Source organism: Equus caballus, chromosome 10 (genome assembly GCF_041296265.1).
Source record: "Equus caballus isolate H_3958 breed thoroughbred chromosome 10, TB-T2T, whole genome shotgun sequence".
Classification (NCBI taxonomy): domain Eukaryota; kingdom Metazoa; phylum Chordata; class Mammalia; order Perissodactyla; family Equidae; genus Equus; species Equus caballus.
The window spans coordinates 17,122,820-17,134,552 of NC_091693.1; the positions used below are offsets into that span (position 1 = coordinate 17,122,820).

Below are 11,733 nucleotides of genomic sequence, written 5' to 3' on the forward strand. Positions count from 1 at the left end.
ACAGGCAGGAGAGAGAAAAGGAAAGGAAGGGAAAGAGGAAAAGAAGGAAGGGAGATGGGGGGATGGGAGGTGGGTAAGGGCTCAGGGAGGCCTTTGCACAATTATTGGCTCATTCGAGTTGTTTTTGTTTTTGCAGAGCCGGCCGTTAGGGTTCACCGGCTTTCTCCTCCTCCTGCTCGAGCCTCCATCCCAGCCCCCCGCGCTCAGCCCCCGCCGGGCCTCCCGCCACCCCGCCCCTCCCCTTTGCGCGGTTTCTCGCCCCGCCTCCTAACGGTCTCCATGGCAACGAGAAGACGCGTTGCTAGGCGCCCGTCCGCGGCGAGGCCGCGGGGCGCTGGCGGAGGGCGGAGGGCGGGCAGCGCCTCCTCTCGCCTTCTTCTCCCTTCCTTCCGCCTGATCCCCCAAATCGGGTCCCCTGAACAGCTGCTTCGCAGAGACCCGAGACTGAAAACCCCTAGGACACCCGTTTGAGAAATTCTGGCGACAGCATCCAAGTCTGTGAAGTCATGACGACGCCCTCCGAGCGATAAGGACCTCCTCAGATGAGACATTTGGATTTTGTAATTGGTAAAAGCGTTTGGGTTCTTGTTTGCTGGGGGAAGGAAGGATTATCCTAGAAATGGAAACCTCAAATATTCAACATGCTTGTAAAAATTGCCAACCCCTGAACAGCTCCCCTGAGGGTGTTTCAGATTCCCAGATCGCTGGCAAGGGAATCTTTCTCCAGCCGCCCTAGGGAAAACACAATTACAGCTCCCACTTCTCTGTTTGTTTAAAAGAAACGAAAAATCAGAACAGAATGAGGGCAGAAAACAAAACCCGGCCCGAATCTCTCCACCCAGCTACACTTGGTTGCCATTTTAAACAGTAAGAATAATAATAAAAGTGATACACACACAGGCTAAGAAAATGCTGAAGTTACAGAAAGGTGTGCAATGGAAAACGTCTGCCTCCCCCAGCCCGGAGCCTCAGCCTCTCTCCCCACAGTTAAATATCTCTCTACTTTTCCGAGGGAAAAAAAATGCTTCTATTAGTATATTTTAGTAATTTCAGAATTCTCCCCCTGGGGATTTTTCACAACATCCTGAATTATTTTCATCACAGTACTAACCACTTCTTGGCATTTTCTTATTTATTTATTGTCTCGCCCTGTTAGAACATTAGCCCCACGAGGGCAGAGATATCTGTCTGGCTGGTTCATTGCTGAATGCCCAACATCTAAAACCGTGCCAGAAGGTGCTCCAAATATCTGTGGAATGAATGAGAGGCTTGCACTAGATCTGTTACTGTAAAACTTGCTTTGTTCCCCCTGAATAGCGTGTCTTGAAGTCTTTCCAAATCAGTACACACGGATCCATCTCAGTTTTCTTTTTCCGGGACAGCTTCCACCTTTGCGTGTGCCCGCAGGCCGGGAACGTGATAACACTGACAATAATTCACCTTTATTGAGCAGCTACTTAGTCCCTGGCCCTGTGCATTTTCTCTTTTGATCCTTACAGCCCCTCCTAAGCAAGTGCTATTCCCATTTTCCGGATGAGAAACACTGAGGCCACAAAGGTGACACAGCCAAGGCGTGGCAGAGGCAAGCTCTCACTCACTCGGATTCCTTAGACTGAAACCCCCACCCTCGGAGGCTCCTTCGTTTGCCCAGTTTTTGCCCAGTTGCCTGAGGTGGGGTGGGTTGGGGAGCAAGGTGGGTGAGCAATCTGGGAAGACTTCTCTCCCAGGTGACACTTGTAACCTTGGCACAGTCACCAGATTTGTCCTCAGTCTTCAAGGTCCAGAAATCAGATCCCTGTCTAGAATGAGCAGGCTATAAATTATCCCCAACTCTGAACCAGATACCAGAGGGCCAACTGACAGCACATGGTAGGTCTTCAACAAACACAGCAGGAAGCAGCAGTCCACACTCTGACCACATATTGGGTCACCCCTGCCTCCCCCCATCGCCCAGTCCAAAATCGGAGGACTGTTTGGTGAGCATGGAAGCAAAGCCAGCCGTATATTTGAGGACATCATTCATTCATTCATTCATTCGTGTGGCACATTTCTCCACTGTTGCGATTCTCAAAACAGTCGCGCATTAGAATCACGGGGGAGAGTTTTAGAAATTAGTTTCCCGAGTCCCGCCTACTGGATCAGAATGTCTTAGGGTGGGGGATGGGGTACTGCATTAAAAAAAGTCTCCGCCGGCTGGCCCAGAGGCGTAGTGGTTAAGTTCACTGCTCTGCTTCCACAGCCCGGGGTTCGCAGTTTCGGATTCCAGGCGTGGACCTACACACCAGCTCATCGAGCGATGGTGTGGCAGGCATCCCACAGACAAAATAGGGGAAGATTGGCACCGATGTTGGCTCAGGGCCAATCTTCCTCACCACCAAAAAAAAAAAATAAAAGGGAACCTCGGAAGTGTTTTAAAATGTCCCCCACCCCAGCCTGCAGAGGCATCTGCTGCCTGCCCCTTGTTGCCAGACTCACACCAGGGCGAGCTGATGGTTTTGTTGTTAGTCAAGTCAATTCCAACTCCTAGCACCTCTGTGGACAGCGGAGCGGAGCGGAGCCTGCCCGGTCTTTCTGCGCCATCCTCTCTCCTTCCGGCCTCCATCAGACAGGGCTCCATTCTATTCACAGGGTCTTCACGGCCAGTTTTTTCGGAAGTGGGTGGCCAGGCCCCTCTTCCTGGTCTGTCTCAGTCTGGAAGCTCCGCTGAAACCTGTCACCATGGGGGACCCTGCTGGTGTGTTAAACACCGGGGGCACAGCTTTCAGCATCGCAGCGACACGCAGCCGTCAGAGTCCAATACTTTTTATCGAAAGTACACCTTACCTGTTATACAATGGACACCGCCACCATGATCAAGCTGGAGGACACTTCCATCTCCCCAAAAGGCTCCCCTGTGCCCTTTGTGGCAGCTCCCTTCTGCTGACCCCCAACCACTGATCCGATTCTTGTCCCTAGACTGTTCCATTTGGGGGAATTTTGTATAAAAAGAACTGTATAGCATTTGTTTTTGTCTGGTTTCTTTCTCTCAACATGAGGATTCTGTGGTTCATCGGTGTGGCTGTGTGTCACTACTTCATTCATTTCCATTGCTTTGTAATAATCCACTGTGTGACTCCATCGCAATTTGTTTATCCACTCACCCGTCAGTGGGGATCTGGGTTGTGCAGTCTGGGGTTCTCAGGAATAAAGCTGCTATGAATATTCCAGAGCCTTATGTTTTTAATGCAAAGTGTACACTCTGTCTGTTGCAAAGGATCGTGGTACGGGTCTCATCAGCCCCACTTTACCGATGAAGAAACTGAGGCCCAGAGAGGGGAAGTCACCTTCACAAAGGCACACAGCTAGCTGGTGGCGGAGCTGGGATTTGAACCCAGCTCTGTCTGTGCAGCTGCACACCCTCTGAAACCCTCTCCATCCCGTGCCCTGTTGATGCTGGGGCGCAGGTCGGGGACTGTTCAGGAATCTGAGATATAAAGCGAGGCTCTTGGGTCCTTTGTCAATGCAAAATGGATTGACTCCTTCCCCAAACCTGGTGAAATAGGTTCCTACTATGCCCATTTCACAGAGTAGCAACCTGAGGTGCAAGGAGGTTAAGTGTCTGGCCCATGGTCACGCTCCAGGAAGTAGAGGAACCAGGACTCAAACCCGGGTCTCAGCCCAAAGCAACGCTTCACCTCCGAACCTCCACACACAAGGCAGAGGCATCGGCTGCCTTCATTGGCGGGTTGCCTAGTGAGCAAGCCAATGAGCGGAATTCCAGATTCAATTCCACTGTCACTTGCTTAGATATTTATCCATGCTATGCATTTATCAGCATATCAACCAGGTCTCTCATCTTCTGCATTCTGAGCCTTTGAAGTCTGGCCTCCCAAGGTCAGGCAGTTCCTAGAGATGGAGAACAATTCACCCTGAGCGTGTTCCTCTGACACAACCAACCCAGAGCCCACACGCTCACCTCCCTCCTTTATTCTGCCCTCACACTCCAGGCCACCATCCACCTGCCCTATTCACCCGGGTCTCAGGTCCCAAATGACTAGAGAGAGCCCCTGTGCCCCAGAGCCTGCTGAAGTTATTCAAACTAGCCCATCCTAAGCCTCCTTATCCTGTCTTGCCCATTCCTCCCCTCAGGAACCTCAATCAAGGCTCTTGCCCATGGTTTCCTCCTGCCTCCACCTTCTGCCTGACCCTGGTGCTTCCTCCTGTGGCCCCCCATGGCATGCATGTCCCCCTCTCGGGATCTGTGACTATATCAAACTATCTTTTCAATGGCAGTCATCACCTGACCTCTTGGCTTTACCATACCTAAACAATAATGAAACCTATATTAAAACCATCACACGCGTTTCTACGGATTTCTTGAGCACCTCCTGTGAGCCAGGCACCGTTTGGGGCCCTGGGGATAGAGCAGGTGATGAGACAGACCCAGCCCTGCCCCTCTGGGAGCTCTCAATCTTGAGTGGAAGAGTGGCATTAAACAAAGATTTACAGAAATAAATTGATCACCAACGAGACATACACCAAAAGCCAGAAAAATACAGGGGGGCTAAAGGGGATAACATAGGGGGACCTGACCCAGCCTAGGGGAGCCCAGGAAGGCTTCCTGGAAAAAGAGGCCCGAGGGATGAGTAAGAATCAGTGGGAGCAGAGGCAACAACCTGGGCGAAAGTGCAAGGTGGGACTGTGTGTGTCCGGGGGTGGCTGGGGGGATGTGAGAGGGGGCAGTGGGCTACATGAAGATGCTGGACTTTCTTCTGAAGGGGAATGGAAGCCAAGGATGTGTGTAAGCAGAGGAGTAACCACACAGACAAATTTATCATCTTAGAGGGATACGGCCATTGCCAGAAAACGAGGGAGCCCAGGAGGCAGAGAGCAGGGAAGAAATATCCCAACCTCTCTCTCCTCCCGCCCTCTGCTCTGCTACTGTGACCTCCCATTGGCTGATCCCAACAGGAAGTCATAGGGCAAAGGAGCTTGGGTAATGTAGTCCATAGAGGTAGTCCTCCCAAGGCACAGAGCAGGGTGGAGAAAGGCAGAGAGACAGTCTAGGGGCACGTGGAAAATCACCAGCACCAGCCCCATGGGAATCACCTATTATGTGTTGGTCGCTCAGGGGTTCAGAGCCTGCTTTCAGAATCCCTGCCCCTCAGCAGGGACTGCTGGACGAGGCCCCAGGGGTTGTCTTCCCGGACTTAACAAGAGACCATTTTTCCTAGTGCTGCACCAATCTCTCGCTCAGAGCCCTGCCCTTCAGCCAACCCTCTGTGTGGTGGAGCGTATGGATGGGCTCTGGAGCCAGGCTGCCTGGGGTGAAATTCTGGCTCCATCACTCTGTGGCTGTGTGACCTTGGGCAAGTCCCTTCACCTCTCTGAGCCTGTTTCCTCATCTGTAAAACGGTCATCATAATGATACCTACCTCATGGGGAGGTTGTGAGCAGTCAACAAGACCATGTCTAGCACAGGAACTGGGAGGGTAAGTACTCAATAAATGTAACCCATAGTTATTAGAAGGGCAGTGTGGTCTAGCGGTTACCTATGTAGACTGGAGCCTGGCTTAAATCCTGGCTCTGTTTGCAAATTGTGTGGCTCTGTGCCTCCGTCTCCAAATCTGGAGAATGGGATCATTTGTTTCTACCTCGTAGCATTGAGTGTTATTGTGAGGATTAAATGAATTGCTTATGTAAAATGCTTAGAAGAGTGCCTGGCACATCCGTGTTCAATTTCTATTCCTTTCCATTATCTTCTGCTCTAAGCCCCCATCAAAACTAGAGCATGCAATGCACCTTTGAAGAGACCCTCAGAGTGTCGCCCACCTCTCATTTGTTTCCCAGGGTATCCTGAAGAATTTCTGTCCAGCCACTTACCAGAAAACCACGTTGTGACTTTGAGATCAGCTGGGGTGTCTCCAGCCCCAGAGAGACCCAGCTTGTGGGTCAGAAACACAGACTGTGGTCAGAAACACTTGAATTTCAATCCCTCTTGAGCTTTCCTGTGTGGCCTTAGACAAGTCACTTAACCTCTCTGATCATCACTTTCCTCATGCGTAGAATGAGATGCTGGATCATGATATTAGTACAGCTTCATAATCACTCATCTCCTCCTGTGAAATCCAAAAAGCTCTGAAAACCTTGCCCCAAAAAAGCAAAAACATTTGGAGGCAAGATCGACACTGACGTGAGGCTATTCATAGTCTTAATTTATTTCACTTAAGGTCAATATCCTACATTTCCCTACAGAACACTAATGATTTTGATTATGGGAGTTGCCGGACTCCACCCCCCCCCCCCCCCGCCGGGGGATGAATTTCACAATAAAAGATATAGTCACTGTGTCAATTTTCTAAAATCCCAAACTCTCTGAATTCGGAATCACATCTGGCCCGAGGGTTGTGGACCTCTGGTGCCAAACCTCCAGGGCTGGGAAGATATAATGAATGAACGAGTGTGAAGCCCTTTGCACGGTGCCCGGCACATAGGACAGCTGGTACCGTTTTTATTCCAGACAAATTATTTCATCCTTCCCAGCAGCCACTGGAAGCCCGTGGGACAGCAGAAAGCTGCGTGTTCTGAGTTCTCTTGGCCATGAGATCTGATAACACCCCTTTTTAAGACAGTACAGCTGTGGATAACTTCAGGCAGCCATAGAAGTGGCTTCCAGAACGTTTTTTAGCAGTAGATTGTTTTTCCAAATTAAATCTAACATAGATCCCCGACATATCAAAGGGCAGACGATGATTTCATCAGCATCCCTTTATTTCATAAGTTCATATGTGTACAAGATGCATCCACCACAAAGAAAAATGAAGAGTTTTAACAGAACCAGCTTTGGAAATTGGGGTTTACAAAGGCCAGCCGCAGCCTCCCGCCAGCCAGCACATCCGATTTACTTGGGCATTTTCTTTCAGGATTCATCAGGATTTGCTATGCCAGGGATGTCTTGACTCACACAGGGAAGTCGCTTCGGACGGTAAGTTTTGCACAACCGCCTGCATTGCAACCTCTGGAAACCCTTCCACTGGCCCAGAAAAACTCGAAAGAGAAATGGAAGGAGATTTGAGTGTTATGGGCAACACTGAACAACCACTAACGTTGTATATCCCAAATATGAACGCTGTGTGGGAAACGCCTGAAACCCACAATAAGCACAAATGCAGCTTTAATATTGCAATATGATAATAAGAAGTGTCCCACGGTCCCGTTACTCTGCAATGACTGTGCCGTGATGGGAGAACGGCGTACCACAAACAAATGTGCCTGAGGTCTGCGTAGCAGTAATTCAAGTGCAGGCTCCCAGGAAACGATGCACACAGCAGTTCCGTATTCTGTGAGCGCTATGCCCAGGCTGGACATTTACAAGGAATAAAAAGATAAATAGAGAGCCTCAAACTCTAGACCATGGATGTATTTGCAGGAAGTCCAAACACATGTGCGGGGATGGCACGAAAAGCTTTCTCCCAACCATTGCAGAAAAGACAAGGATGTTGAGGCTGGTGATACAAGGCCAGCTTGGGGAATGGACAGCAATCATTCATCCAGATTTTACATTATGTCGATACCTATGTGAGCACTAAAACTTCCTTCTGTCTCGACTCCTGCTGGCAATGCAAGGACCCAGCTGGCATTTCTGACTGCCTGAGGGTGGGTCACTTGCCTGCACCCTGGTTGCCAGGTTGTGATGGAAAGACAGAACCGCCCCACCTTTTGGCTCTGTTACCGGGGCAAAATGGGGTAGCCTTGCAGAAATAAGAGAAGCCAGTGGACGCCGGGGTTCACAGACGTGACTGCCGCCCACCACTGTAATACATTGGGGGTCTCCACTATTACAATTTGGTAGGTAACAATCCAAGCCTCTGTTTGTCTGTGTGTGGAGTGTGTGTGTAAATTACATTTTTGGAAAGAAATTCAGCTCAACGCCTTGCAGATCTCTGAACAAATGCAAGTTTGCAAATTCACACGACAGATGCCCCTGGCCAAGAGGGCTGCCTGCCCGCGGGTACCTGCCTTCTCCCTGATTGCTTTGTTGTCGGTCTTCACCGTCACGGGGGACCCAGCTTATAGATTTGGGGATTCAACGTTAATGTGTTAATCGCTAACCCTTGAAGGTGACCTCCTAATTATTTCCCTCCTTTTGGACCTTTCCCTCGATGTCTGGCCTTTCGTTCTTTAGAGAGTGGAGTGTGCTCCTCCCAAGCCAGAGCTCCTTGGGCTTGATTTTGGGGAGACCCAACCCCTCGCCCCAGGTCCAATCAGAGCAGAGGGTCCCACGCCGGACCACCCCGTAAGGGAGACCCAGCATCTAGAGAACAGCGGCAGCTTTTCACAGAGTCACACACCGAGCAGTTCCTCAGCCTCGGAGAGCAGGCAGCTCCCGACGGCAGGCGTGGTTTCTGTTTGCCAGTGTGCAAAACAGCGTGGCCTATTCTGGACACGCTTGTGCCAGAGGTACAGTCAAGGTACATCCTCTTAAAAAAGACAAAACATGGCTCTAGACTTTGAAATGACAGGATCTCCAGCAGGGCCCAAAGCTAAAGGGGCCTGGGCCTCCTCCCGACAACCTACACCCAGCAAGAAGGACTGTCCCCAAGATGAGGCCGCGGGGGATGGCGATGGCCTTTCTCCCCAGTGGGGAGCTCCCTGACGCTCTCTTTCTGCTTGGCTTTTCCTCATCTCTGGTAAGAGATGTTCTTCAACACCTTGGAATCCCAGCCCCTGTTTCTCCTCTTCTCTTTCCTGCAAACACTTGCTTACGCAGGCGCCGTGGCTGCACCCCGCGGTCTCCATGGCAACGTCCGACGCGCCGCTCAGCTCCCACTGCGACTGCGCAGCTGATCCCGCGGGGGTCTCCGGGATGTTAGACGCGCTTTGCGGGTCTTTGAGACCCTTCCTCGCTCCGAAGTTACCCTCGCCCACTCAAATAGTATCCACACACATACTCAGGTGTTACTCCCACACTCTCAAATGCTACCCACAGCTGCTCAAATATTACCCACTTGAGCTCATATATTACACTCATACGCAAGGTGCTACCCACACACTCAGATGGTACCCGCACCTGCTCACGTATGTGATCTGAGTGCCGCGAGGGCAAGGTGTGGGTGTTTTGTTCCCAGCTGTATCCCCAGTGCCTGGTACACTGTAGGCGCTCAGGAAATATTTGTTGAATGAATGAATGATCCATACTCAACCAGATATTACCCACATCTCTTCAAGTGGTACCCACGCCTGCTCAGATACACCCAAGTGTCTCATATGTCACCCACTTGCTATGAGCGTCATGAATTCAGGAATTTGCTCCCTTCTGCATCCCCAGCTTGTAGAACAGTACCTGGGATGTGGCGGGTGTGCCATAAATAGCTGTAGAATTAACGAATGAATGAATGATGCTCACACAACCAGGTGTTAACCACGCCCACTCAGATGTAACCCACAAGTGAACAGATAAAAATACACACCCTCACTCACACACTAGTCCCGTGTTACTCATGCTCAGTCGGATGACACTTATTCTTACTCAAAGTTACCGGCTCACTAGATTAATATCCATCCTCGCTCACATTATCCACTCTTACTCTCATTCGCCAAACTTCTCACCTGGTACCCACCCTCCCACAGTCGTCACCCACGTCCACTCAGCTGGCTCCCCTCCTCACTCAGCCGCCCCCATGTCCACCCCACGTCACCTCACGGCTTCTTGTCAGGCGCATGGTGCCGCCGACGGTTTTTCTTGTGCTTCCGCTTGCCCTTTTTGTCATCTTCAGCCTTGCTCTCCTTCTCCGCCGAGTCCAGAGGTGGCATCCCGTCCGCCCCGGGGGTGGCCTCAGCTCCTGGCTTCTCCCCCAGCCCGGGCGCACAGCACTTTGGGGCAGGCAGCTCTCTGGGGCCCGTCAGCGTGGGGCACAGTTCCTGCCTCAGGACCCGGGCCACATCCTCCACCGTCCTGCCCTCGCTCTGCAGGAAGAGGTTCAGCTTCGTCAGGAATTCGACGTCCTGCTTCCGGGGCATGTAGACCACTCTCCACGCGCCGCCCTTGCCCTGGATTTCCCTGGGAACCGCAGCGTAATTGATGTCCTCCACCAGCCTAATGATGGCTGCCTTGGATCTATCTTCTTCCAGAAAGGCCTTCCCAGCCACTTCGAACTTGCCCAGAGGTTTTAGGGGGACCCGGATGATCTCTTCGAATTCCTCGTGGTCGCAGTCCTCCGGGATGCCCAGGATCATCAGGGACTTGTAACTGTCCACCTCGAGAGCCTGGCACCCGTGCTCCAACAGGGCAATGTCCTTGACGCCAAACAGCATCTTGCCCAGCTCTCTGAGGCAGCAGTATGCCCGCTGGTGGACACCTGTGCTGCCTCGGGAATCCAAAAAATTATCCAGGCTGCCACGATCCCTTCCCAAAGGCTAACCGAGAGAGAGGCCTCGCGGTCTCAGTTCGTCCAACTCAGTCAAGGAGGGCAGGGTTGCACAGCGTCCAGGGTCTGCAGCCTCCCCCTGAGAGGCCTGTTGGGAGTTCCCAGGGACTCACGCAGAGGGAGGCAGAGGTGGGCGTCTGCCAGCTGGCTCGTTGCTCCCGAGTCCTGGGCAAGGCAGCACCAAGGAGGGAAGGTGCTGCTTCCGCTCTCTTGCTGGTGGCCTCCAAAGGTCTCGCAGGTCCTGGCAGTCTCAGCAGATGTGGGACTGCCTGCCTCCCTGGGACTTCTGCCACTGGGGTGTCGTGGGTGGGAGCCGGGCAAGCAAGGCGGATGGTCCCTCGCCGCTGGGCCCCGAGGCTGCCCTCCGTGCCCTGTGGCGGGGCTGAGAGGATGTGGCCGCTGCACTTGCTCCGCAGTGACGTCACCGCTTCCTTCCCTCTGTGGCCGAGCGGTCTCCATGGCAACCGCTACAGCAACGCCTTTGTCATCGGCTGCTTTGAAATCAAAGTCCGAAGGGGTCATTCGGGGGTGAAGGGTCAGCCATTCACCATGGGAAGTGCCACCCCCCTTCTTTGAGAAAATGGCTGATTCCAGGGGAGCCGGGACAGGGAAGATGCAAAATGAGCCTGGAACATCTTTTGGGATCAGAAAGTAAAGAAATGCTCAAAGAATGATGAGAACAGGTGGAAAGACACAGCAGCCAGCTTGAAGGGCTCCCACTGGCCAAATCGGGGACAATTGGAGCAGCGACGTTACAAATAGGAAGAAGAGATCGTAACCCCTTGAATAAAATAGGAATCCACGAGTCCATGTAGCTATAAGTTAAATGGGTAAACGGAAAGTTTGGTGGAGGAACGTGGCTTCTTACTTGTCTCATGTAAAACTTGTGAATCAAAGGGAACAAAAGTATCTTTTTTTTGTGGACAGGACGTTGTGGAATGTCCTTGTTTGCAGGACACGCCCACTATAATATTCAGGGATTATATTCAGTATGACACGCCAGGTTGGCAATTTACTCTCAAAAGGGTTCAGAGGGAAAAAAGTTCTTTGCCCCACATTTGCAACTCCTGTAAGTTTGTGATTGTTTCAAAATAATTTTTGAAGGGATGTCCCACCCATGTGATGGCCTTCACAACGTCCACCCCTCCCCTTCCTACCCCGGTGATAAAAGCCTGCAAGTCTGGGCTCGATTGACGGCCTCCAAACTCCCAGCTCTGGCTAATCAGTATAATCCCACCCCTTTGCTACAGTGATTGGCTCAGAAATGGTCACCTAGGTAACCGGGGGCTAAGCCAATCAGTGCATTCTATCTCCCAGGTCAAGAGAT

At 51.7% G+C, this 11,733-nt stretch overlaps 1 protein-coding gene and 1 long non-coding RNA gene across 2 annotated transcripts; one reads left to right on the forward strand and one right to left on the reverse strand.

Annotated features, from left to right (window-relative positions):
* Window positions 1-321: 321 nt before the first annotated feature.
* Window positions 322-3,201, forward strand: LOC111775225 (uncharacterized). Its single transcript, XR_002810730.2, has 2 exons — window positions 322-567; window positions 2,629-3,201. It is a non-coding gene; the product is annotated as an uncharacterized lncRNA (long non-coding RNA).
* Window positions 3,117-11,022, reverse strand: PNMA8C (PNMA family member 8C). The gene is made up of 2 exons (XM_023649965.2): window positions 9,678-11,022; window positions 3,117-3,885 (listed from the first exon to the last, which is right to left on the reverse strand). Exon 1 carries the CDS (start codon window positions 10,291-10,293, stop codon window positions 9,679-9,681), a length of 615 nt encoding a protein of 204 aa, XP_023505733.1. The 5' UTR covers window positions 10,294-11,022; the 3' UTR covers window positions 3,117-3,885; window position 9,678.
* Between the last annotated feature and the right edge of the window lie 711 nt (window positions 11,023-11,733).